Source organism: Anopheles bellator, chromosome 2 (genome assembly GCF_943735745.2).
Source record: "Anopheles bellator chromosome 2, idAnoBellAS_SP24_06.2, whole genome shotgun sequence".
Classification (NCBI taxonomy): Eukaryota; Metazoa; Arthropoda; class Insecta; order Diptera; family Culicidae; genus Anopheles; species Anopheles bellator.
Window position 1 is genome coordinate 17,605,887 of NC_071286.1, and position 25,169 is coordinate 17,631,055.

The 25,169-nt window shown below is 53.5% G+C and overlaps 1 protein-coding gene and 1 long non-coding RNA gene across 2 annotated transcripts in view; both read left to right on the forward strand.

Moving 5' to 3' along the window:
- LOC131210296 (zinc finger protein 395-like) overlaps positions 1-25,169 on the forward strand; it is a 66,299-nt gene that overhangs the window by 29,257 nt on the left and 11,873 nt on the right. Inside the window, exons 2-4 of the mRNA XM_058203522.1 lie at positions 2,813-2,994; positions 13,774-13,910; positions 13,994-14,304. Coding sequence (XP_058059505.1) covers positions 2,813-2,994; positions 13,774-13,910; positions 13,994-14,304 — 630 coding nt within the window. The remainder of the gene's footprint in view (positions 1-2,812; positions 2,995-13,773; positions 13,911-13,993; positions 14,305-25,169) is intronic.
- On the forward strand, positions 5,601-6,095 carry LOC131210297 (uncharacterized). The gene is made up of 4 exons (XR_009156859.1): positions 5,601-5,636; positions 5,691-5,737; positions 5,848-5,874; positions 5,939-6,095. It is a non-coding gene; the product is annotated as an uncharacterized LOC131210297 (long non-coding RNA).

Here is a 25,169-nt window from a genome sequence, read left to right on the forward strand (position 1 = left end):
AATCAGCCGGCTGACGGTGACTGGCCGGCGGCCGTCAAAAAGCCGACCAACCGCACACAGCGCCCTCTGACGGTCATAAATCATAATCATCTAATCGCGGACGCGAGTCGGCCGCTTCCCGTTTGGGGTTCGCAATTCGCGGTCCCTGCGAGTCGGTCAGTTGTCGTGGCCGGCCCGGTTTTTGATGTTGAAAGTTGCATTAACCTAAAAGCTCCAGTCGGCGGCGGTGGCGGCGCGACTTGTTTCCATTACAAATTAATGGCCACTAAGCCTTTTCCAGGTCGCTAGTTTTGAGGCAACGCCTCTTAACGGGTAGCCGCCATTTTTGCGCAGTTAGTCACGCAGGCCGGTAAAGCGACATGCGGCTGTCGGCAACTGTTTACCATAATTTAAAATTAAAAATAATTTTCACACCCAGCCAGAAAGTTCCGTTAGAAAGCCGGTCGCGGGTGTGTTTTGCCCCACGCTCGGCCCGACGTTGGCCCCGAAATCTGGTCCGCAGGTGTTGGCAAGCGCAGGCGTTGGTGCAAACTGCAATTGCATCGCCACTTTCTGCACCTCAAATCGTTTCTTTTTTCCTCGCCGCGGGCATATTAATAATATCGTGTAGCCTGCATCCGTGTCTCGCTCGCGCAGGCGGAATGCACTTTTGCATGCACCCACACGGTACACGCGCTATGTTTAATAGTCATCGAGTCCGAACGCTTGACCGGAGGCGAGTTGAACTATTTTTAACACATAATTCCCCTGATTCTTCCGAAACCGGCACCGGCAGACGGGTCGGAAAAATGGGTCGGACCCGATTTTCCGAGCGCGTGGGGAAAATGAATTAAAAAGAAAATAATCGGGGCCACACCACCCGAGAGTCGCCGGTGCAATGTGCAAATGCATCACGCTTCGCGCAACCCAGATTAAGGATTTTTTTTTCTTCGCGCTTCGGATCGGTTGGGGCCGCCAGTACCGATGCATCCGATTAAAAATAGGTGCAAACACCGGCCGGCCGGCCGGCCGGCTCGACTCGGACCAAGCCAAGCTGTGCGAGGATGCGCCGCAAGCGATATGATGGCGACTGCCGAGGCGTGCCGTTAACCTGATTGGGACCCGATCGCGCTTTTCGGTTTCTGTGTCATTCGATGTGCAACTGTGCGAACCTTGATGGCTGGCCTTTACGCAAGACACCGGGCCACTTTCACTGGGCCCCGGTGCGGGTCCAATTGATCCAACAGCTCCCTTCGGGTCAGGCCCGGACTATTTTCGGCCACCGACCACGCTGGTGGCCATTTTGATCGCTGGCTGCGCAATCGCCTCTCACTTTGCGGGTCGCGCGTAAACGGCCTAAGTCTGATTGGAGAAGGTGTCCTCTTCTTCAGGATCGCTCCGTGGGACTTAAGTAATCCTCGGTGGCTCTCTGTGTCGCGGCCATGTGTGACAATCGTCGCCGCGTAATTGGCCACATGAAGCTATCATGCCCATCATCAGGATCCGAGAGAGGAGTTAGTGTCACCGTAAACCGCCGACGTTGATTGATCGTTTTTCAATGAGCCTTTCGCCGGGCCGCGGACGAACAGAGGGAGGTCACATAAAACACTGAAATAAACGATTACGAAACACAACCTAGTGGCGGTCCCAATCCCAGCGTCGAGAGACAGAAGCGAGCAAAGACATTTGTGAAAACACCGGATCGATGGCGGATCGGATGGTGGGCAAACCTTGGCAAAGAGAACTCCCCCCCTCGGTGAGAGACTCCTTCGACACCACAGGATCGCTGCCAAACCGCCCCACACTGCCGGGGGCTTGCCAAAATCCTTGCACAAGGTGAAGGTCAGCGAAAGGTTTCCCGAGTTCCCCGAAAGCCGATCGCGACTTAGATATCCGATCCGAGGCGAAGGAAGCTTTCCAAACTTTCAGTCGAATTAGTCACGGAAAGTCCAGTCCAGTGCCGCGCCGATCGCAGGTGAAACCCACTGCTCTCGGCATTTCGGCCCGATTGTGTCATGCGGGGAGAGTTAACGAGTTTACTTTCCATTTCCTGCCGCGCAGTGAAAGTGGCGAAGAAAGGCGAATCAGAGGTCCAATCGAGAGCGCGCACCTCAGAAGCTACACGCCCCTGGTCAGCTTCCGGGCAGCTGTGTTGACGGTTCGCCTTTTGTAATGACCTCAAATTCGACTTGCCAGGGCTGCGAATCCTGCGGTTTCCTTTCACGATTATTCAATCGCGAGGATTCGGAACACCTGGGACCCCGATGGGCCTTGTGTCTTACGAAACTCCCGGCGTGCTTCCCATATCATGATCATCCGTACGCGATCAAGTTGAGAGAGGTATAGATCCTGAGCTCTGCTCCACGCAACCTCTTCAAAATGGCGCGCAGGTGTCTAGAAATCGAGGTCTCTCACGAAGAAGAGAAAATGAAAGTGCGTCTGCCGGTGGAAAAATGTGTGGTGAAGCTTTGCGTAACGTGCCAGCCACTTTTCCACCAGTTTCGGCGCCGGAGTTTCCCAAAAAGGCGCTTTCACTTTCCGGAGCTCTGTGGAAAATGTGGTGGCTAAGCCGAAAGCCTTCGAGTTACCGCCGTGCGGTGCGAAATCCGGTTTCTCTGGTCTGGTCATGAGGTCCAAAAAAAAAAACGCCTGTCAGTCCGTTATCGCATGCAGCGCGTTGCGAGATCACGTACCCGGTACACGGTTAACAACAGGACCCATCGGCGAGGGTCGTAATGAGGATTCCAAGAATTACAGCCGGACCCCAGGGAGTCCTCCGGAGCCCGATATTCGTGTCGTTAATCAAGACCTTCCATCTTCTCCATCTTTCCAGGCTCCGATCGAGCTGACGAAGCGCCTCGAGGAAGTGCGTCTGCTGGAGTCGCGCCGTTCGCTGCGTCTGGCCGTGCAGGAGAAGGACACGGACTTTGCGCGCCTGGCGGACATGGCCGGCGGCGATCGCCGACGGCAGTCCAACAGCATCGATGTGCCATTCACGCTAACGCAACAGAACGGGTAAGCTCTGAACCAGTTCGCCGAAAGACCCCACCATTCTAAATCCTTCGATCGGTCGGCGAGTGTCGCGTCATTATCTCCTTCAGCAAGGGGGCCCCCTCGACTGCCGTTTAAGGGCAAGACCTCGTCGTCAGGAGTCGTGTGCGGAAGAGGCCATGCCGTGCTGGTATTGGTGTCTCCCTTGGAGGACACGGCCGCTGGCTGCTCACCGGGCGTTCCATTCTCGGCGCGGGACACGTGAGCGTGAGCGTTTGCCCTTTCTGTCAGTTTGAATGACTGATCGGCACTTAGCAGTGCACCGTGCCCCCTTTCTTCCCCTGGATCCCGGCCCGGCGTGCTAAAAATCCGGCTCGTTGCCAACACACGCGCCACGGTTTGGATATTTTCGCCACGCGGCCAATATTCGGTGGTCGCGAGAAATGAAGGACAACTCAACGGGGGACCAGTGGCGCACGACTATGATTTAATGGCCGCACCCAGCGTGTGTTTGTTGGGGTGGGGATGACTCACAACTCTTGACGGGGTGTGGTGCGACTGCGCAAGGAACACGGGGGGGGGGCCGTGAGACTCACCGCGGGTTGACATTCTCACTGCTTGAGGTGATCCTCACGATCGTGTGTGATAAATCACTGGGGTCCCTTCACTCGCCCAAAAGCCCCTCAAGAGGACCCATTCGGGGGTGCCATTCTGACACCTGTCAGCTTCGGATCTGACAACCACCGGACGATCAGCCCCCCCACCGAAAAAAGACAGAAGAAGATTGTGCGCGAGAAAGGAGAGGGATACCCTCTCATATAGAGGGCCGCCTTCGGTGGGTTGCGATCATCGCGCGCACCAACACACGCAAAGCGCGCTCAGCTGCTGCGCTCGCGAAAGGTTTGCGAATTTTTTTGCGCCGCCGCAACGTGCGAATCGATTCGCGATCATCTGTTTCTCGCTGCTACCGGCCTGGTGTGTGTGCGAAAGTGAAGTCCCAGCCCATCATCGCACACACATATACACAAGGACGGACGGACGGGGGGGGGGGGGGGGCGGCCCCCGCTGGGGGTGGACTTTTGCGCTTTGCTGTGAAATGCAACCCGCGCGCTGCTGCGCGAATGAAACGACCGGACCGATCGTGAGAGAGCGAGAGAGAGAGAGGGGTGCAGACTGTCAGATGTGCGGTGGTGAAAGATGACGGGCTGAGGGTGAAACCGGCGCAATTCGCTGGCGGCTGACGGAAGAAAACGAAACTTGCCCAAGGTCAGGTCAGTTTCGCCGCCAGCTTTTTTGGCGAAACGGTTTTTGCGCACACACGCAAAGGAGCGCATGCACATTTTTCACATTGCGCGCGCCACGCCGTGGAATGTTCTTGTTTTCTTGTTCCTTCGCCATTTCTTAGCCACCTCTTTTCTGCTCGCCTCTCGCCCTGTGTTTTGCTCGCCGCCGTTTTTTTTTTCTTTGCTGCGTTTGCCAATTTTTGCGCTCGCTGCTGTTGCTGCTTCGTTTTGTTTTCGGGTTGCCCCTCTTTTTCTTCTTCTCGCGCTCTCTCACTTCGCGCCGCCCGGCAGCGCTGCGTGTTCCCAATTTTTGACAAACGAAGCAAGTTTTTCTTGCGCGCACCACCGAGCGAACGCTGCTTTTCCTTTTGTGCGCTGCTAACGGGGTCTGCCGCTGGCTGGCCTCACTTTCTTGGCCCGGCCGGCCTGACCTGCTTTTCCACACGGTGGTGGCCGGCCGGCCGTTACACGCGCACCGTGCGGTAGGTTCGGAACTTCGATTCCCGGGCCGGGTGCCGTGTGGTGCTATTTTACCGGGGAACTATTTCACTTTCTTCACAGAGCTTCTTCCTGTCGGTCTGGGTGGAGGGTGACTCAGACCCGACTGGAGGAGTCTGGATCCTGACAGTGATCGCCTGGGGGGGGCGCGGATGACATCAGCCCGCAGGACGTTGAGTCATCCGGTGGGCAATCGAGTATTGGCCAACTGCCAGCGATATGGAGTGACTCATTGCCGGCCGGCCGGTGTGATAAGTGCTTGGCTTGTGTCGCATCTTCTGTCGCGAGGTACGCATTTTATGCGAGGCCATCAAGTGGCCCTCCCTAAAGGTAGCTCGAGATATCGGAGCGTATCCGCAGGACCAATAAAGCAGAGTGCCGCAGCAGTAATCCGAAGCGCCATCTGCGTGGTCTGTTAGAAAAGTATCGCAAGTTTTGTGTTTCTTTTTTGAAAATATTAACAGATATTATACACTTGTGCCAATGTTTTTTTTCCAATTCTCGAAGCTCTTCAAAGAATAATTTTTTGTGATCGTGATCAGCCCAGCTGGCAAAGCGTTTCGAAAATTCGTCCGTCGCGCGATATTTTTCCCCGTTCCTTCCCCCTCGAGCCCACAAACACGCGCCGTCGCAAGCGTAGCGCGATACCGGGTGGTGTCGTTTCTTTCGCTCCTGTGAACATATTTTTTCCTTTCTCCCTCTTCGCACTCTTCGAGTCCTTCCTCGCTCTTCGCACTCATTTTTCCTTTTGGTGCATGCGTATCCTCCAAAACTGACCAAAACCTGACCAAAACCTGACCAAAACCTGACCGTATCACCAAAACTGACAGTTCGCAGTTTGTTTTGATCGCGGAGTTTGGAGGCAATTTGGTGGTGTCGCTGCTGGTAAGTATATATTAAAAAGCATTGAATTTTATGTAATTTGTTGTTATTTTTTAGTTCACAGTTCGCCGAATGACTGCAGAATGTATCGCCGGAAGAATCTGGTAAGTATTGCAAGTGTTGTTGGCGATCAGAGTGATCAAAGATCGCTCGTCATGTTCGCGCAGAGTGGCGTATTTTTTCGTAATTAATCTGTTTCTTTTGCTTCTTGCAGCTGCCGAAATCGTTTCTTCACAGCTTAGTAAGTATAATAAACCGATCGCTTGATCAATTCGAAAGAATTTTGATACTTTTTTTACTTTCAGGTGACGACGCGGCTGATCGAACCTAACGACGGGACTTCACAAACAAAAAAGTGCTGCATAGGGCTGTAGTGCCGAAGGAAGGCTGAAAAATGTGTCGGTAGGTATAGTGGTGTTTTTATCGTGTTGTTTGCGTGTGTTTTTTTACATATAATAAATAAAGGTGTCAAAATTAAAACCCCGTGTGATGCGTATTATTAAGATCCGAAACGTGGGTATGAATGTGGGATACGGTGGATATGTATGGGTAGGTACGGATGAATAGGGCACACACACACACGCACATCGTTAAAGCGTTCCTTATAACGAAGCGTTGCAGGCTCTTTGTAATTTCCAATGGAGAGGCGACATCCTCCTTATCCAGACCCTTATAAAGAGGTCGCACGACGGTTTTTGCCCGCTGGGAGCTTCTCGTTTGGTGCTGTCTTTATCTGCTAGATGGCACTGATTGAGCTTTGGTGGAACCACAAACGATTTCGTGATGATTCGACACCAGTTATCATTCATGATTCATCACCAGTTATCAACGTCTGAAGCAAATTTGGGTCATCGCGGACAAAGTCCAACAGCTCCTTAGCAATGTTAATGTGATATTACTTGTGGGTCGAAATTGAACAATTTTTGCTTACGAATTTCGCACGAGCGATATGTTTAGGTCCTCAGTCCTTGGATTCGACGATTGGCCAATACTGTTGTCTTCACTTCATCAATGTTTTCGTCTTTTGTGTTGACAAACTTGACATAAACGATGTTTTGGGCCGTGGTAGCTTCACCCATAAGCCACAGTCAACAAATGTTGATACAAATTTTTTGTCATCCATATTTTGGAATAGACAAAAATCGAAGATGATCCAAAACTGATCATTCAAAATGGCCGAACTTGTTGGCATAAGTGAGAGACATGAAACATCGAATATGCCTAAACCGCGAAAATTCAGAATGCCAGATATTTTTTGAACATACATCGTACACGGTACATGCTTCATCGATCAAGCAAACCAACATTATTGAGCCAATTTACTGCTACTTTCTCTCTCTATCTCTGGGACTTCCAAGAAGGGTAATTAAACATTCAAATGTCTCAACGGCGTGTTGCGGCAAATCCCCGTTTCGGGCACGGCCAGTAAAGGACGACGAACGGTGATGATGATTACTATCACCACCACTACCACCGGCAGCAGCAACTCCGAAACCTTCGGCCGGTTATGACTCTGCCTGGCTGGGGCCAGGCTAAACCTGAACGGCCAACCTCCGGCGCCAGACACATGCACGCACGCGACGTCTAGGTCAGGGATGAATAATTGAGCATGGCGAAAGGTGTCCCCAAAAATGGTCCGGTCACCTTGCGGGGTCCGCGGCCATACGCAACGCCGTCACTGCCGACGTCGAATGGTGCCAAGGTTGTGGACCAGACCGAGACCGGGACCAAGAGTGTGTCTTCTGTGGGAATTCAACCCTGTGATGGCTTTGCTTCACGCCGAATCCAGTATTTCCCATACGAGAGGTTTGGAATGTTTCCGTTTCTTTTGGAACTTCCACACCCCGATCAGGCGTCCGATCACAGGACCATGATGATTCGATTAAATTTGATATGGTATTCCCCGTTCGATGCCTGGGCACTGAACCTGGGAACGTCAAACGTGAATGGGCGAACGGATTGAGATTGGTCATGGTTTCCATTGTGTCAGCCTTCTTTTTCACGTACCCGACGTGTGCCCCGTGGCATCTGCTGATGAGGCAGAGAGAAGTCTGAATCTCGCAATCCACTTTTATGGCACCACCCGAACCTTCCGAAAAGGACGTCATCACGATGGCGAGAAAAGTTCGGTTAATTTTTCATACACACCAGCGACCGCAGCGACCGCAGATGGTGCGCGTGAAAATGGGGTCTCGTGGCGCCGGAAAATCTCCCCGACTCCGGGGGCCACAGACACATACACTGGTCGCTCACGATGGTGCGACGTGGTTTTTGTTGGCGTAGGTTAAAGTTTCAGCAGCCCCCACCAGACGACGACGACGACGACGATCGTGGTCCATGACCACCGACACCACCGCCCAGACCAGACTCCTTGTCTCCGCTCGTCCTTCGGCGCCAGACGAATCGAAGTCAACGAATTTCACGGCGACCCACCACCCGACCGACGCGCCAGTCCACGCCCTTTGGATGGGTTTGTCATTCGCTGAAGGTCGAACGTGTGCCGGTCGAAGGATAATTCCCCGGCCGGCAGACCGAGGGCAGACTGAAGGTGGTGGTGCATCACATTTTCGGCTGACTGGCAGGCGGTGGCTAATAGTTTGGTGCTCGGTGGCCATTTTCGGGCACCTTCTTTTTCCATTTTTCGGTGGAAAGCTCTCAGTTTATTAGCCCTGAGGCACGCTTTGCGTGATGATGGTTGTGGTAGTGTGTCTGGCCGGCTGGCTGGCTGGCTGGCTGGCTGGCTGGCTGACTGACTGGCAACACCCGACGCGCCCGTCCATTATGATGCAGTTATGATGATGACTCACCGACCGAGCGCGCGCCGCGGTGGGAAGCGTTTAATGTTTATTGCGCACCATCATCCTCGACGCGTCGCGCCGCGCGCCGATGAGCATAGCCACGGCCCCGGCCCGGTCCCGGGAAAACTCTTGAAGAAAGGGAAAACTTAAAATGCCATCGTGACGGGGGCCGTAAAACGATTTGGTGCCGGTGATTAACGTCTCGGCCGTCGGGGTGGTAAATCAGCGCCAATCAAAGTCCGGACCTCCTGACCGTAAACCTTTCTAGGGGAAACACCCAAATTGATTATTAATCGCTCGGGGTCTAAATACACGTTGTTTGGGTTTTTACAATCCTCAACATAAAACCACGAATCAACACCAAAGAAGCGAACGATGTAGGAGGGCATTTGTCGCAAACAATATGGTCTGGCGCCCCCAATGTGTTGCCGGCGTATGCGGAGAACATGAAGCGCACCCAAAAGACCGCTCCGCTTAATCGATTTTAGGCGCTCCTCGGCTGTCTGCCTTTTGTATTAGCTGTGTCTGGCTGGTCTGGCTGGAAGTTACACACCGTTCGCTGCTTTGTGTCTCTCCAGCGCGTGAAAAAATATGCCAAATTGTGATAGGTCACAGGCCAGCAATATCCTTTTTCGTGTTTATGCTTCACCGGCGTTCGATCGTTCGATCAAACGGCCCCCAAAATAGAACCACCGGGATGCCGGTGTGTTATGAGTTTCTGATTCCTGTGTCCGCTTTTGGACCCTGAAACACTCTCCCTCAGTTTTGGATCGATCGGTCAACAGAACACAGAGCGCGCGATCATGTCGCGAGCTGCATATTAAAACGTTTCGTTGTCCCAACAACCTGCGCCGGATTCAATTTACGATGTCCTGCCCGGGTTTTCCTGGGACCAACAATGTAAAGCATCGCAGGAGATTGTTTCGCCGTTCGCGAGCGTTCATCGACTTGACAAAGCCAGACTGGCGGGCTTCAGCTTCGAAATTGGTTCGGTTTTTTTTTCGCAAGAATCCCTTCAAATTTTCGCCCCGGGACACAGGGTGACACAAAAAGCTGGGTCTGGGAGTTTTTCAGCGGGTCCTTGGGTTACACACCTTCCATGTTGGGGCTCGGTCACCGATAGCCCCCCGAGGTTTGAGTCCCGGGGATCCGTTCGTCGCTGCTGCAACGGAAAGCTGGTTGAGGTTGCAAAAACGTCCAGACACACGCGAGTCGTCAGAGACAGTCAGAAGGCAGACGAAAACTCGGAGACGAAAAAGAAAACGCGAGCAGCAGCGCGATGACTCCATTTTTTTTTGTGGGCTCCTCGACTCCGGTGTCCGTCGGCCACGCTTGGAAAGGTCAGTTGAAGGTGGCGACCCTCGTCCTCGTCCAGCGCGTCTGGTCGCAGCAGTCAAAATTCGCGAACCAAAAAGCGTCTGCGCCTTCCCAGGGGGGCCGTTGCCGACGAAACAAGTGGCATTCTTCGGGGGTTTACACTCTTCGCTGTCGATTCTTCTTCGTCCCCCAGTGTTTTCGGTGGCATCATCAAATGCATCATCATGCAGCCGCGAGATGGCTTCGAGCGCCCCATCTCGTAACCTGGTAATGGCGCCGGAGGTTACGGCAGTCGCTGTGCCTGTCTTGGAAAATGGAGGTTACGAAAACACGGCCACAGTGAATCGTGCGGGAGAACGAAGAACAAATGTCTAATGTCTTGACCCGATTCCCGGCTGCAGTGGCTCACTGTGCGAAACTTTGCGGTGCGCTAACTTCTTCTTTGGCCCGTCTGGAGCGTCTGGCCAGACTCTGTGGAGATCCACGGGCGTTGGTGGACCAGAATATCTAATCAAAGGCGGGGCAGGATTTGTGAGTCTGTTCAACCTGTCTGGTGGCCTAGATTGTGGCCTCGGAGCGATTCGGAGGATTCACTTCGATTAAGGGGGGAACTTTGTGTGGGATTTTTGGGGAAGACCCACGGAGGAATGTGAGGTTAGTTGTGCAGCAGAACTCAGTCTCAGAATATTTGATGACCGAGCGGCGCTCCTAATGCAATCGCCACGAAGACGATGACGACGACCTCGTGAGACATCCAGAGCGTTGACATCCTTTCTGGCACGTTGGCCAACCTACCCCAAGCAGAGTCCTAGTAGAACCCCTAATCGGAGAGCACGTTTCGGGTGTTGTCCCAAATACTCGTACAGCCCCAGCGCTCGGGGATACTTGTCGATGGTCGATTGGTTGCTGAAATGGGTTCTTGGCTTTTTTTACTCCTGTTTTGCTCACCCATCCAGGGGGTCGATTGCCGTCCTGGTGCGGGGATGGTGAAATCTTCAATCAACGCTCTCCCCGAGCGAGTGCGAGAGAGAACGGAGGTCTCTAGAGCTTTTTTGTGCCTCTCCACGCTGAGCTGAGTTCTATTTCAACACCTTCATTATTTATTCACGTTCTTCACCACCGAATGCCACGAATCTAATCTTTAGTGCCGCACGGAGCATGGAGCTACTTGCGTAGCTAATGTGTGTTTCTGTGCCACGTTTCTGTTGGGCAAGGTTAGGGTTGCTAGTGGAAGGATGCTTTTGGGGTTGCTTTTTCGGTCCAGGCAATTAGCAGACCCCCCCGCCCCCGAAGGTTAATGTGTTTTTGTATTTTTTAGATTATTTACCTTACGCTGACGATCTTGGTTTTGCTTGTACGTTAATTATTTGCCTGTAGTAAAATGTTCCTTAATGTCAATAAGTGTAATGTGATAGCATTTTCAAACAAGAAGGATCCGATCCTGTTTCCCATTGGCTCCGAGAGTTCCACTGAGTTCCGAGATGTTATATGTTTCGAAGCTATGTGCTGTTGTCTTGCCCGTCCGATCCTTGATCCTTGATCAACTACCACATTGTGACTTGCGCTGTCTTCTACTTGGGCAACGATCAGTCGAGCACCGTAGACGTTCGGTTCAAGCTTCTTTTTGCATTTAAGATCTTGCCTTCCAATATTGACTCGCTGAAACTTCTTGCCCGATTTATTGATATAGCGACCCCTTCAATATTATGTATAACAATTTTTCGGCATTTCTTGACATTAATATGTCCTTTGATCAGTGTAGTGATGTTTTTGCTTTCATTTCTTCTTAAGTAACTATTTCATCCAAAATACCAAATAAATTAAAAAATAAACAAATCAAAACGCACTGCACTCTCTGCCGCTGGCGGCTGACTGGTGGGGAAGTTCCTTTGTGCATCACGCGCGCACCACATCTGGCGCAACACGCAATGTGAAATTCCTAAGCCTTGAGATCCCCTTGTGTGGTTGCATTATTATTAGCCGCAGGATGACGAACTGCGGCTTTCCACACGACGCACAAACGCATTGCCTTATTGGAACCTTCCTTGTGTGTGGCGAATCACCAACTTTGACCTCCAAACGGAGGCACCCCTATTTCTGCGTCTCTGTCAAATTGGGGTCGCGATAAGGGCGCACAGCCGCGGTGAGTGATAAGGAGTCGCCGATCAAACTCACGGTTCGTGGTCATCATCGTGTCGCTGCACCTGTGGCCGGGGATTTCAAATCGCATTTCGCTGCGCAGCTCTCGCGGCGCAAAAAAAAACGACGCTTCCAGATAATCGAAACGCAAGGAACTGACCACGGCAACAGGACCACCACCACCTACGGTTATCTGCTGCAGGCCGTCGCGAGTGTCTTGGTTTTTGACCGACAAACTGCCGAGTGGTGCAGTTGCGCCCGCGGTGATAAGGGTTGGCTTGCAATTTTCTGGCCTATTGCTCCGCGGGTCCGGGAAAGTCCGGTCGAAGAACTCCGGTCGGTCCGGACTACGTGGCTATGTTGATTACTCTGTTCGTTGTTTTTTGCGCACCTCAAAGTGCGCTTTCGTCACACTTTCTCGTATCAAATCCCCTGGCCTGGGAGATGCAGAAAAATTGCTTCGAACTCTGAGTGACAAATTCTCCACTTGAGTAACGATCCGAGCTCGCACGATCGCAACCAGAAAATCTCGGGAAAATCCCTCAAGGAGATTACGGTGATTATTTTGATAACAACACTCTTTCCGCGATTTTTCGGCAACCGATCGGGGGTTGATGGGGTGTAAAAATAGAAGGTGCGAACCACCTTCCAAAACATAAACAACGCACCAGAGTACCAGGGGGCCAGGGTGACAAAAATAACGGCCAAAAAGTGGCTCAACTTACGCGTTGTGCTGTGCTGTGCGATGAATAATTCGGCCACGATCAAGACGCGCCGTCGGCGGGTGCAGCAGCAGCCGCAAGGGGTTGTTAATCCCATTTTTTGCGCTCCGTTTGGCCGCATAACACACCTTTGAGCGGGTTGGGAAGCCCCCGAGGGGGGGTCCATCGGGAGGCAGAGTGGTTGCCGCTGATGTTGTTGCTAATAAAACACAACAAAATACGTCTCAGCTCCCGGACTAGCCGCCGCCACCGGTGGGCGAAGAAATGGGCGAAGAAAACGGGGCAACTGCACCCGAACCGAAACCTACGCCGCCGCGGGTTGATTGACCGATAATACGTTGAACCCAGCGATTTCTTTTCGCCCCGACGAAGAAGCAGAAGAAGACGCTCCGCTGCGAGTTGTTTTTCGCCAGCCCGCGGCAACAGCAATGGCGGTGCGCAAAAAAAAAATGGTACGGTGCATCGCCTCGATGATAGGTGGGTTCCGTTTGTTTGTTGCGTTCTGCGAGCCGATCAAACGATGCGGACCGAAAAGCCGTCGGCTGATAGCAGACACAGGTCGGAGTCCCTTTTTCTGGTGCGTTAATTGGGATCCGTACGGACCGGATCATCCGGTCTGTACGGGACGTAGCGCCATCCTCTTGAAACCAAATGTCGTCCAAGTTTTCGTCAGCTTCAATTTCGCCAAAGAACCGATCAGCCAATTCTTTATATTCGAAGAAATCCGTTTTTAATATTTCGCCATTTTCTGCAAAATGTTTACTAAATGTTCACAATTTCCCGAATGAAGTTTGACGTTTAAAAGTTCAAGTAATGGGTTGACACTTGATGGATCGAACATCTCTTTGTGGAGCCCTTGTAGGTTAGCCATTATCTTTACGATTTGTGCATTCGCTGCAATCCCGAGCCGGAGTCATCACCCCCCGGGGGGGAGATACTTGAACTGCAACTGTGTCACTTGAGTTAACAGACCATAAAAAAATGGTCGGTCTGTGAAGCGAAGAAACAGTTCGTGGAAGAGTTTTTCAGGTGTTTTACGATGGTCCGCTGCAAGAGGGATCTCTTTGTGTGTACGGGACCCCTGCAGTGCGCCCCATTTCGGTGTCCCTATCCCACTCTCAGTCTCGCTAACCAAAGCTCCTCTCTCTCTCGCTCCGAAAACAGATCTCGCAAACGGCGGCCCTCGTACTCGCAGGACGATCGAGAGTACTACAGTATTAACGACGACGATCCGATGGACGAGTGTAACGCCGCGCTGGTACTTATGAGCTTGTCCTGCTCGCCGAACTCGTCCGTACACGGTAAGGAAAAATCGCGGGGAATGCGTGCGGAAACTCATGGCACATGGTACACTAACACGGTCGTCTCCTCCGGTCCTTGGCAGGTTACGAAACAATACTGGGGACTAGCTCGGGCAGCAGCACCACGTCCTGGAGCACGGGATCAACCTCGCCGCCGCTGAGCGAGGATGGACATTCCACACCGCCAACCCATCACCATCACGAGCTGAGCCACCATCATCATTACCATCACTCGCACCATGGCGGCCGGGCTTCGCATCAGGGCGGCGGCGGCAACGGTGGCAACGGTGCCAACGGAGGCGAGGTTGTGCGCGGTGCCCGCACCACGTCCCTGTCGACCAGCGACGAAGGCATCGGCATGGAGTACAACGAGGACATGCCCCGGAAGCGTCGGGTGAGTCCCATTCTTGATTCTTCATCTCCTCCATCGCCATTTTGTCGGTCGGCCACGATCACCTGAGGTCCGGAACGGTCCGGAATCGGACACGTGCGAGACGCTGGCGATCAGCTGACGATGGCGATGACGCGTGTGTGACAAACGCAACCGCCGACACGCGCGCGCCACTCGGTCTCAGCTGATCGCGGCGTGGCAAGGGGCGGGGGCATTATCGGGGGCCCCCCCCATGCATAATGGAACTGCATCGGCCCTCGGCTTTTTTACGATACGATGGCCTTGCCGAGTGTGGCGGGCGGCACGTGTGGCAAATTGTTGACTGCCGTCGTCGTCACCGCGGACTTCGTATTAGCTCCGGTCCGGTCGGTCACGAGTTTTTAGGCTGGTCCCGGTCCGGCGTGAGCTATGTTTGTGGCACAAGTGTTTGTGCATTTTCGCACGTCCCGGCCCGGTACGAAGGTCTTGGTCGGTCGGTGTTTTGCCCGGGGAGTGGGGTGTTTAAACTTCACGGGCACGACCACCTGATTCGCTGACTGAGCGATCATTGTGGCGCTCACATTTTTTTTGTAACATTTTCGGTCATTTTATTGCCGCTTTGTCTCTGGGGCTCTATAAAAACACAACGTTACAGAGAGCAACAGGACTGCTAAAAAGTTCTGCTAAACCAACTCGACTCGTCGCCTCCTAGACCATCATCGAACTCTCATTTCGAACGTCAACATCATTCGTCAAACGCCCTCTGGTGGCTGGTGAACGAACGCAGAATAGTGTCATTCCCTGCCGGCCGCAGCGTGACGCATCCTCTCGGACCCTCGCAGATCTCGTTTCATGGTCAGCTTAGTTGTGCTTTTGGCTTTCAGTTCTTCTTCCCCCGTTCGGGGCGATTAGACTCAAGAGGTTCCGATTGACGCATGGAGTGCATTTTTTGTATCTTCCACCTTCATTTTATTGCCTCTCGATGATCTCTCTCTCTTGACGCAAGGTTAACGCGGTGTTGCACGGCGAAGCCACCGGCCCCGGACCGGACAGAAATGCAAAACTCCGCTCAGCTTTATGGCCGTTTTCCTTTTCCGACCGATCTCCGTTTGCGAGAAGGTGACTCTGAAGGTGACGCCAACTCCACGGACTTTGGACCGCGAGTCGTAATGCGCTGATTGACTGTCGGGCGGAAGATTTATTGTAGCCCGTCCCGTCGGCGAAACTCTCGCTCGGGGTGCACGTTAACGAAGGGATCTCCAGGGAACCTGGACCCAGTTCGCTCGCTGCATCCCGGGGGGGGGGAATCCATTTTGTTTCGGATCTGCACCGGGACAGAGCTGCCACTCGAACTCGGTTCTAACTCGAAAAGCCCCCGGCCAGACCTAGACCCAGAAGTGCCAGCGATTAGTTAAGGGGACCGGTTGGCCTGCCTGCCTATCTGCTGTAAATCTGTTTTGATTTGGCTTCAAGTAGTCGAAGCGATCATCGAGTGTGAAGTTGTGGCGTGGCCGTTGCTAGTCGTGCGCGCACACACCTCCCAGTTTAATGCCCCCCGGGTTGGGGCGACGACACTCATGTTAGCTCATCTAGGGCTAAGACGATATCTGGGTCATAAAAAGTGCTGAGTTTAGTGCCGCAGTCTGAGGCGGCCACATTCCACGGGGTGACGGCTTGTTATGACTGCTGGTTGAAGACCGCGATCGCCTGTCATTCGCCTCTGTCTGGTCATTAGAACCTTATCAGCTCTCGGATCGCTCGGCTAGGCTCCTCGGGTGCTTGTGGGACGCCTCTGGGACGCGCGAGACGAACTAGTCCGTTGTTTACGTTACGGAGATGCACCGCCAGGAGTATATCAACTGTCACCCAATAAGTAAGCATAAACAGATGCACCGGAATAGAGGTCTGGATCTGGATCGAGTTCCCGATCAGCTCTAGAAGTTCTACTCGAGGTCGGTCTTGGTCCCCTCGGTCCGGCCGGTTTCGGTCCCAGAATGTCGGAGCTCGGGATGTTCCGAGAGTTGAATAAATGATGTGACATTGGCCCGGTGTCCCTAGTCCCTTCGTTGCCGTGGCCACTTGTTCATCAGTGCAATCTCGGTGGGTTGCATAAAAGCGCATATCGTGTCTCTCCCTCTCGCTCTCACTCACCAGAAACACTAGATTGACACACTTGCCCCAGGTTCGTGGTGCACGGGCAGCTGGCGCGCGGTGGCCCTATTATTTCACTAGCGTTCCCAGCTCTCTCTCTCTCGCTCTCTCTCTCTCTCTCTCTCTCTCTCTCTCTCTCGGCCATTAGTCGACTGTGCACTTAAAATCGATGCAGCTTCTGCTGCGGCCGTTGGCGGTGCACTCGCTCCCGTGTTGGTGTTGGTGTTCCGCCCGAAGTGCATTCGCCAGCTGCATGCGCAAACGAGCGCTGCGCCGCGCACCACTACCAACGCACGACACGTGCCATCGATTCCGCCTTCTTCCTCATCCGTCCCCCAGCCGTCGCCGGTGGCCTCCTTCACTAGTTGTGGCAATCATCAAGCGTGTTCAAGGGCCGAGCGGAGGCCCCAAGGTGTTTGATGAGAGACTCGTGGACAAAGTGCACTTCCAGCAGCTGTGGTTTGAGAGAGAGAGAGAGACACGGGGGGCACGGGCCACCCAAGCACCACCCGGCCCCACGTGCCCCCCGTGGAAGGGAGCTCGACCGCCGGCCGCCCAACCCGGAGGACTTTTAAGCATTTTTCTAAGGCTTCCCATTTTTATGGCTCGAATTCGGGGTCTTCGCAGAGAGACAGGGAGAGAGTGAGAGAAAGGAGCATAACATGCCTACCGACAGCCAGATTATCGATTCCGTGCGTTCACGGAACAAGGCACCGGAATAACAAAAAATGCTGAACTTGAAACCATCTCTGCCACCCGCCGGTCATCACTCAGGCTCTCTCGCTCTGTCACGGAAAATAAAGCCCCCCGGGGGGGGCGGGTGAAAATCCCCCGGCCGAAAGAGTGTGTGACGAGATTTGCGTTTTTGCTGCTGCTGCGTTGAAGCCCGTTGCAGGCATTTCCGTGATGGCGGCCCCTGCCATGGGGTCCTTTTCGCATGGCCGCGCCGTTATAAGTTTTCAGTTTTTAGTTTCATGTTCCTTTTTTGCCCGGTACCGCTTTTTTCTCGGGTTTTCAAGTGCATCGCGTTGTGGTGGTGGTGGTGGTGCACCTTCTTCTTAGCCCCGGCCCGAGGTGGCCGTATTTTTGGCATCGATTTTTCACTGTCAAGAGCACGACGACGGTCGTTCGTTCGTTCGGTCGGTCGCATGCAGAAGGAAAACCGGGAAAAGCGAGCCGGCACAGCGCTGACCTTGAACGACGACGACGGGTGCAGCACTGATGATTGGATGGTGTGCCTCGTCCGGTCTCTCTCTCTCTATCTCTCTCTCTTTCTCTATCGCCTATGTTGACGCGGTGTTCGGATTGCAGTTTGCTCTCTGCAGCAAACTGAATCCGGATTTTATGTCATTTTCCCAACTTTGGGCGACGTTTAAAATTTCTGGCCACGCCGCTCATCGTGCTGCGATTTAGAATGCGACGCCCCGAGGCCAAAAGTTTGACCTAGGAGATGGTCCAGAGCCAGCCTACCAGAAGTGGACGAAGATGTCCTCAGCATTTCTGTGAGCGAAACTAGCATTTGATTGCACTGCGTTGGGTTTGCTACAAAAATTACGGGAAGTTTACAGTTATTTAAAGCGCTAAAGTAGCTTATGGCACACCATCCCTTTCTGGTCCCACCAGACACACAGCATCGCCTTTTTCCCGTACTCTGACCCATGAGTGATGGAAATCTTCTTGATCTTTCCCAGCGCCTTCAAACGAAGGTCTATTGGGACACATTTTGCTGAGCGCGCGATTTCAAAGCGCGCCTTCCAAAGATTCCGTAGTTCAGCTTCCTCGAATGGTCGGAACTGGGACGGGGTCACCCTTGAACCTGATCTTTGGGACAAGACCCGGAGATACGAGGGCACATTCGGTTGCACTCAGAGTTGGTTAGCAGTTTGCATATTAGGAAATTCAAGTGCCGGAATCCCGCTCGCGCGCGGCGCACGTTCGAAAGGCATGCTGGTGGCGCAAGGCGGTTGCGAATGCACCGACATCGACCCATCACGAACGCGAAGGTCAACCGCACGGAACTAAATCGCGAAACGAGCGCGGAAAAAACAAAAAAAAAACGGAACGATTTGTTACCGATTGTTGTTCTCGCCGCGCTGTGCCGTTGTTGGCATTGAACAATCCTTTTTTGCGGTATTTTGCGTTCGGTTCGGCTACTACCCTCAGCGTTTGTTGACTGGTTGTTTATTTCCAAAATTTGTTTCCTTGTTGCGGCCACCGGCCCACTCAAGGCTCTTCCCGGATCAATATTGGCGCGCACAGTATTGGTCTGGGGTGTGTGTTGAGCCTGACCATGAGCCTGACATTTGGCCTGACCGTCCGGGGCCGAATAAAATGCAAAAATTCACAACACACACCGGGTGTGGCAACAATTAGCAGTGTGCCAGAAGGGCTGCTACGGTGCAAACTCGCACAAATTAGTTATTAGAGTCTGGTTGGGGGAACAAAAATAAAACGGAACCACCTGCAACTGGCGCGATTTATTTGCAGTTGCTAAACGGCTCGGCTCGGCAACAACGCGGTTGTTGTTGTTGGGGGGTTGGGCCCTCATTTGCACACCGGCCACTAGAGAAATCGCCATCGAGTAGCAGCAGCTGATTGTGTTGCTGCCGTGATGATGATGGAACCTTGCTGCGTTTGTCTGTATGTGTGCTTCGTGTACTTGATTATAAGCATATTCCGGTGCGGATTTTAGGGCGGCCTCTAGAACAACAAAAAAACACATGCCTCAATAAGCCAGTCGTCGCGCAATACATCGGCAAACAAAAAAGAGCATTAAAACAACGGCGGGCGGCGCGCGTGTTTGACCTTCGCTGCAATTGCAATGCGTCGCGGGACCGCGTCCGTCTCTGTGTTTGTGTGTTGGTGTGTGTTAATTGCACTTGCCGCCGCGCATGGGACCACCACCCAGGCTTATCGCGACTCGTCACGACTCGTGCTGCTGCTGCGGCTGATGATGATGAGATCCTCGCGTATGGCGCGTGGCGATCGATTTTGGTGTTTATTCGGTCACAACCATCGGGCCTTTGGCATTGATCCTGGCATTGTGTGGAGAGCCTGCATCCTTTTCGGTGTCACTCGCTCCTCGCGTATTGGTGCTGCCAGCAACGGCGAGGCGAGCACCACGTACACATGCGCACCCGGAAGCCCGGGCCCGGAATTGTTCGTGTCTGTGCCTCTGAGTGTGTGCAACAACGCGCTAACGATGGCCTCGAGTGCATCCGCCGCCGTCGGCGCAGCGCACAATATTGGCTGCAGCAGCTGCTGGAAAGTGGGCAAAAAAATCGGCACCACTTCGGTCGTCGTCTCGGCACGTGTTTGACCTTCATTCGTCGGTCGGTCGGTCGGTCGGTCGGTGCTGGGCAAGGTCAGGGAAAATTTTCGACCGTTTTCCACCACCGCCACAAGCCACAACCACATGGCCCGAGCACCACCGGATTAAATTCCGGGGCGCTGTCTGCCTGGTCTTTTTTTGTTCGGTGAGGCACAATTTTCAGAATGCAATTAAAATGCTTATTTTCGGGGCGCTTCATAAGTTGGCGGAAAGGTAGTCTTTAAGCGGTTAAAATTCGTGTGAAGTCGGTGCTTCGTTTGGCTTCCATTAACATTCAAGCCGGAGTCCAAATCGGGATGGCCAAAAGGAGCGCAGGGTCCGGACTTAGTCGACTCCCCCTGGTGAAGATGCAACGCTGCAGACGTTCGATGCGTGTCTTCGTTAATGAAGCGGTTAAAGGCGGCAACTAATTTGCAATTCTGCGCTGCTCGAAACTGCTCGAATGCCAGCCAGTCAACGAGTCTTCAAGGGGAACTGAGAGACACGGCACACCTTTCAGTATGCCAGACGGATGCAATTCCCCATTCACAAAGTTCACAGATAATCAACGAATACGAAGGACATCGTATACGATTCCTGCTGCTGCCCACTATTAGTGGTCATGTCAATTTACAATTTATAACCAATTTTATCTACAAAACCAGTCGTCAATAAGACTCGCCCGCCCAACTCGTTTGGTACACGGGCGAACTGGGAATCAATGGCCCAACAACACCTGGCTGTGAAACCCTGTGGTTGTGTGGACTCAAGGACTCCCAGGCCCTCTCGGCCTCGTCGAGCTATAAACCCTGAGCCCTGAACCCCACACCTAATGTCCACCCAGCCAGCCAGCCATCAAATTGACCAAGCCTAATGGGTCAGCTATCAATTATCACATGGGACCTCGCATCGGCAGTAAGGACAAAGTACCACCCACCGGTCTACGTATCAAAGTGCAGCAGCAGACCCCCCCTTTTTACACGCCTTTCACTTTTGGCCTCCGCCACACCAAAGTGCATTCGGCCGTTCGGCGTTTTTGCCAACTCACTTACACCTCACCACGTGTTGGTCTCACCCTCAGCCCCTGTCAGAAACTGACCCACAACGGGCGGTTTGATTAACTTTTGAACTCGGACCCTCGAGGGGCCCGAGAATCTAGAAGATCTAGATTAGATTCCAGGACAAAAAACTCTCGTAGGGCGCTGCGACCCCCTCTCGGGCGTTGACATACTTTGGGTTTTCCTGGGAAAACGTCTCCTCCGAGCGGGGCAACGGCGGCCACTGTCGCCAGTCTGCCGGCACCCGGAGAGAGCGATGCGAAACGGAGTGTGGTGCGCCCTCTGGTGGCCGTAAGTAATCACTTTCCAGGAAAATCGAGGGTGGCTGAGGCCAATTTGCTGCTGTCGTCTCGAAGTCAGGAGGAGGTGGTGGGTTGAGCGGACGACTCTCTGGCTCCGCAGCAGACTCCCCGCCCGGGGGCTGACGCCCGCCTAATTGCCACCACCCTCGGCGGAACGGCGGAATCTAGTTCATTGGCAGCGGGGCGTGTAGCGGGGTGATTTTCCAAGAAAAATGGTCCTCACACTACGGTGGAGTCTGAGTCTCGCTGCTGCACCGGTCTGCACCTGTTTCCGGGATTCCCCCGTTGGCTTCCTGGAGGTCCTTGTCCTCTTGGAGAAATCTTCGAGCTTTTCCACAGTGGTGTTGCGTGTTCCAGATTGTTTGCAGCTCGAGTTGCACGAACCACGAACAGGCTGGGGGGGTCATAAATAGGGTGTCGAAGGCTTGGAAGAGTCGAACGCAAAACTGACCAACCGCACGGCGAAAAGCCGACGCCGAGGACAAGGCCCCGCATGTCGATGGCGCGCGCGCGCCCGGCCATCAATAATGCAATGGCCACACCGGGGGGCACGCGGGGGGGAATAATGATGGCGCTCGCACCCGACGACCGGTGGCGGAAGGAGGGAGGGTTGACGACGATAATAATAGACACCCATCTCATCATCGGTCGGTCGGTCAGGACGGTCGCTGGCCGGCCGCCGCCGCCGCCAATTGTGGGGTCGTTTTAATGTCGGAACTGCAGGAAAACATTCTCGACCGAAGAAGGAGTGGAGCTTGCGGGTACCTCACGGCACAACGGCACAGGTGTGGGGTACACGCAACGCGCGCAGGTGCAGACAGCGGCGGAGCGCGCTTCCCTACGCAAAAGAGACCCCTGGACGCGCGTTGCGGCCACTGACCCCGACCACCGAGAACAATGGAGCAGAGGTGCGGGCACCTGTAGCAGTGGTGGTGGTGGTGGGCCGAGGAACGTCCCTCGTGTTGACCAAAACGGGTTTGAACCGGGATCGATTCGCGTTCGCGGCCCACCAGAGGGAGCCACCAAAGGAGGGAGGTCGGCATCCTTCGCTCTGGCCGGGTGTGTCACCAGAGCGCGGGACTTCTTCAGGTGTCCGGGAGAGTCCGATCGAGGGTGGGAGGGAGGCACCAAAAGCTAAATATCATCTCGCTGATGGGCCCGGGCGTGGGTGATGATTGATCGCTGATCCGTCCTCGATCTCTCCTGATTCTAACGCGCGATGATTCGTTGTGGCGTTTCTAGGCGGGAACTTCTGGAACCTGGCGCGCTTCAGAGGTCGATCAACCGGGCGTGAGGTCGCGACGCGCGTTACACTTCACCGGCTATCAGGCTCTGACCTTCGCGCCCGTTCTTAGCGTCCCTTACACACACAGCCACGCACACGGACGAGCGAAGAACACCTTCCATAACAAATCGGTTGATGACGCCGGTCGCCGGCCGGCCGGCCGGCATTTCGGTCGTTCATCTCTCTCTGCTGCTGCGCGTCTTCTGTTTTGGTTCGCCCTTCGCGCTCCGTGGTTCGTTCTTTTTTTTGTGGGTTCGCGCGGTCCTCCGCGGACGAGGAGAAGCACCTTGAAAAAAAGGGCGTCCGTGAAGAAAGAGATAGAGAGGAGACCCCAAGTCGAGGAGTCGAGAGATGTTCTCGAAAAACTCGGGGGAAAATTGAAAGACGGAATAAGGTAAACAAAAAATAAAACCCCCGGCAGAGAGAGAGGGACGAACGGGGGGCAACAATAACACACCACCCAGACCCCGCGCCGTGCGATCGTGTAATTGGAGTGAATGCCGCGCGCGCGCGATCCTCCTCGCGCGCGGGTTCAACATCCGCGATCGCGCCCCAGGACGGGTTGCGTCCTTTCTTTTACGGTTTGTTATGGTGCCCCCACCAACATGATGATGATCGCTGCTGCTGCTGATGATGATGATGATCGAGACTGGCGAGGCCGGCCGGCCGGTGATCGTCGGTTTTGTTGTGTGCTTTTGATTCGGTTTTTTGTGTCCCATTTCCTGGCCGCTCCTCACGCACCACACACACACATACACGGGCGAGGGTTGACGGGACAATTGCCGGCCGGCTATGCTGCTGCCGATCGCCGTGGTCGCCCTTCGCTGGTTTGCTCTGGAGTTTGTTTTCAGTTTAGTTCGTTGCTCCGTTCCTTCTATTTCTCTCTCTCCCTATCTCTCTCTCTCTTCTTCCTTCTCTCTCCTTCATCTGTCTCTCTCTCTCTCTCTCGCTGTAGTGCTTTAGTTCTCCGTTTTTGTTTTGCTTTGCTTTCTGCCATCCAACATCTCGCCATTCTTGGCTCGTCCTTTTTGTGATGCATTTTCGTTGTGCAATCGCAACCACCCCGCGTGGCGCGGAAATAAAACCAAAACACACGATGATGGCCAGAAAAAGTGCATCCCTAAAGAGAACCAGAGAGAGAGAGAGAGCGAGCGATCGAGCGGGAAGAGAGCCATGAGACCTGTGTGTTGTCGTCGAGGCCACCAAATTACAGGGTATTCAGGGCTCGCCATCCACCCTTCAGCCCATTGATGCAACACACTCACCCACACACACACTGATTCATCCTTGTTTGTGTGCTTGGGGGGGGGGCCGTCGTGCGAAATGGCAACGAACTTTTCCGGCCACCGAAGGGATATCGATGGCCGGACGGCGGCGTCCTTGTCGCGCCACTGCCGACCCTTCACCTTACTGTTCGTGGAGGAGGGTCCTTACTGGGGGGGGGGACCTGCCAAACAGAAAACAAAAAACCGGTTTCCACCACGGATGCCGTCGGTTCTGATTCGGCCCCCAAAAACGCTGGGCTGCTGGGGTGGACAGCGAAAGCAACATAATTGCGCGTTGCTCTTTGCGCACAGCGCCCCACAATAAGGCCCGGGGCGAAAAGACAGATGCGCAGATTAGGCTGCTGCTGGAAGCGGGAGCCGACAAGTAAGAAGGGAACAAGAAAACAAGACTTACTTTTTGGATAAAACACTCACGCACACGCACGCACCGCCGGAGAGTGAAGTGAAGTGAATAGTGAGTAAATACGAACCGTGTCCGATCGTGCGCATAAGTCGCAGTGTTTTTCGGTGTTGAATATTCACCATAAAGCTTTCGGATTTCCGGACTGCGATTTCGGAGATTTGATCTGAATGTAGTAAATTCCCAGTAATCGCAGCAGTAGCCTTACCTCGGCATCCACAAGACGTTGGAGAATAATAAAGTAAGTGGCTTGCATTTGCTTCACGGGTCCTTGGGATGGGTCCTTCACGCCCAGCACCTTTGAGTCATTACAGAGACTCTGTTACCCGGGGGCCACAGTATGAGAAACTTGGAAAAAATGTATGGCAGGCCAAGAAACTATGAATCTTTTGCTAGAGTTCCGTGAGTTACTTTGAGTTGCTTTTGAGCGCCTTATGTTTACGGGATATTTTCTCGTTTCGGGGGTATTTTTTTCAATTTGACAGTTTACGGCAAATTTCGGCAAATTTTTATTGCTTTCCAAAAATATGGCTAGTTTTTCGACAGCGGATCAAATTTTGACAAAAATGGCCATAGAAGGAGAAGGAAAGGAAACTGAAAAATCAAGGCATAAACAAACGAACTGTCATTTCACTCACTGGAGCTCACGGAATTTTTCGCGCAAAAGCTTCTAGTGTGGACGCTAGCATATCAAAAAACCTGTAGAGAAAACTCATACTGTGGTCGAGGCGTTATGTTTGAAAACAGTGAAATTATGAAACATTTCGATGTACAAATTAAGGAGCGAACCCCAGACTCTACGGTAAATCCGGGCGAAGAAGCGGAGCGACCTCACGAAACCTCTCGGGTCCCAAAATCGAGAAGCAGCACCACCAGAAAGGGGGAGACGCGGAGATCCGTCTAGACACGGGAGTTCCGCGCCGGGTGTTCTTTGGCTGAGGCGTCGGCAAAGACGCGCAGACAAAGAACAGATCCCGCGATAGACAGAGAGAGAGAGAGAGAGAGACGGCCGGGCCAAGAACCGGATTTGATCCCGTTTCACCCCCGGCCGGGCCTCCATTGACCATCATCATTCCCAATTCTGTTTCGGAGGTCTC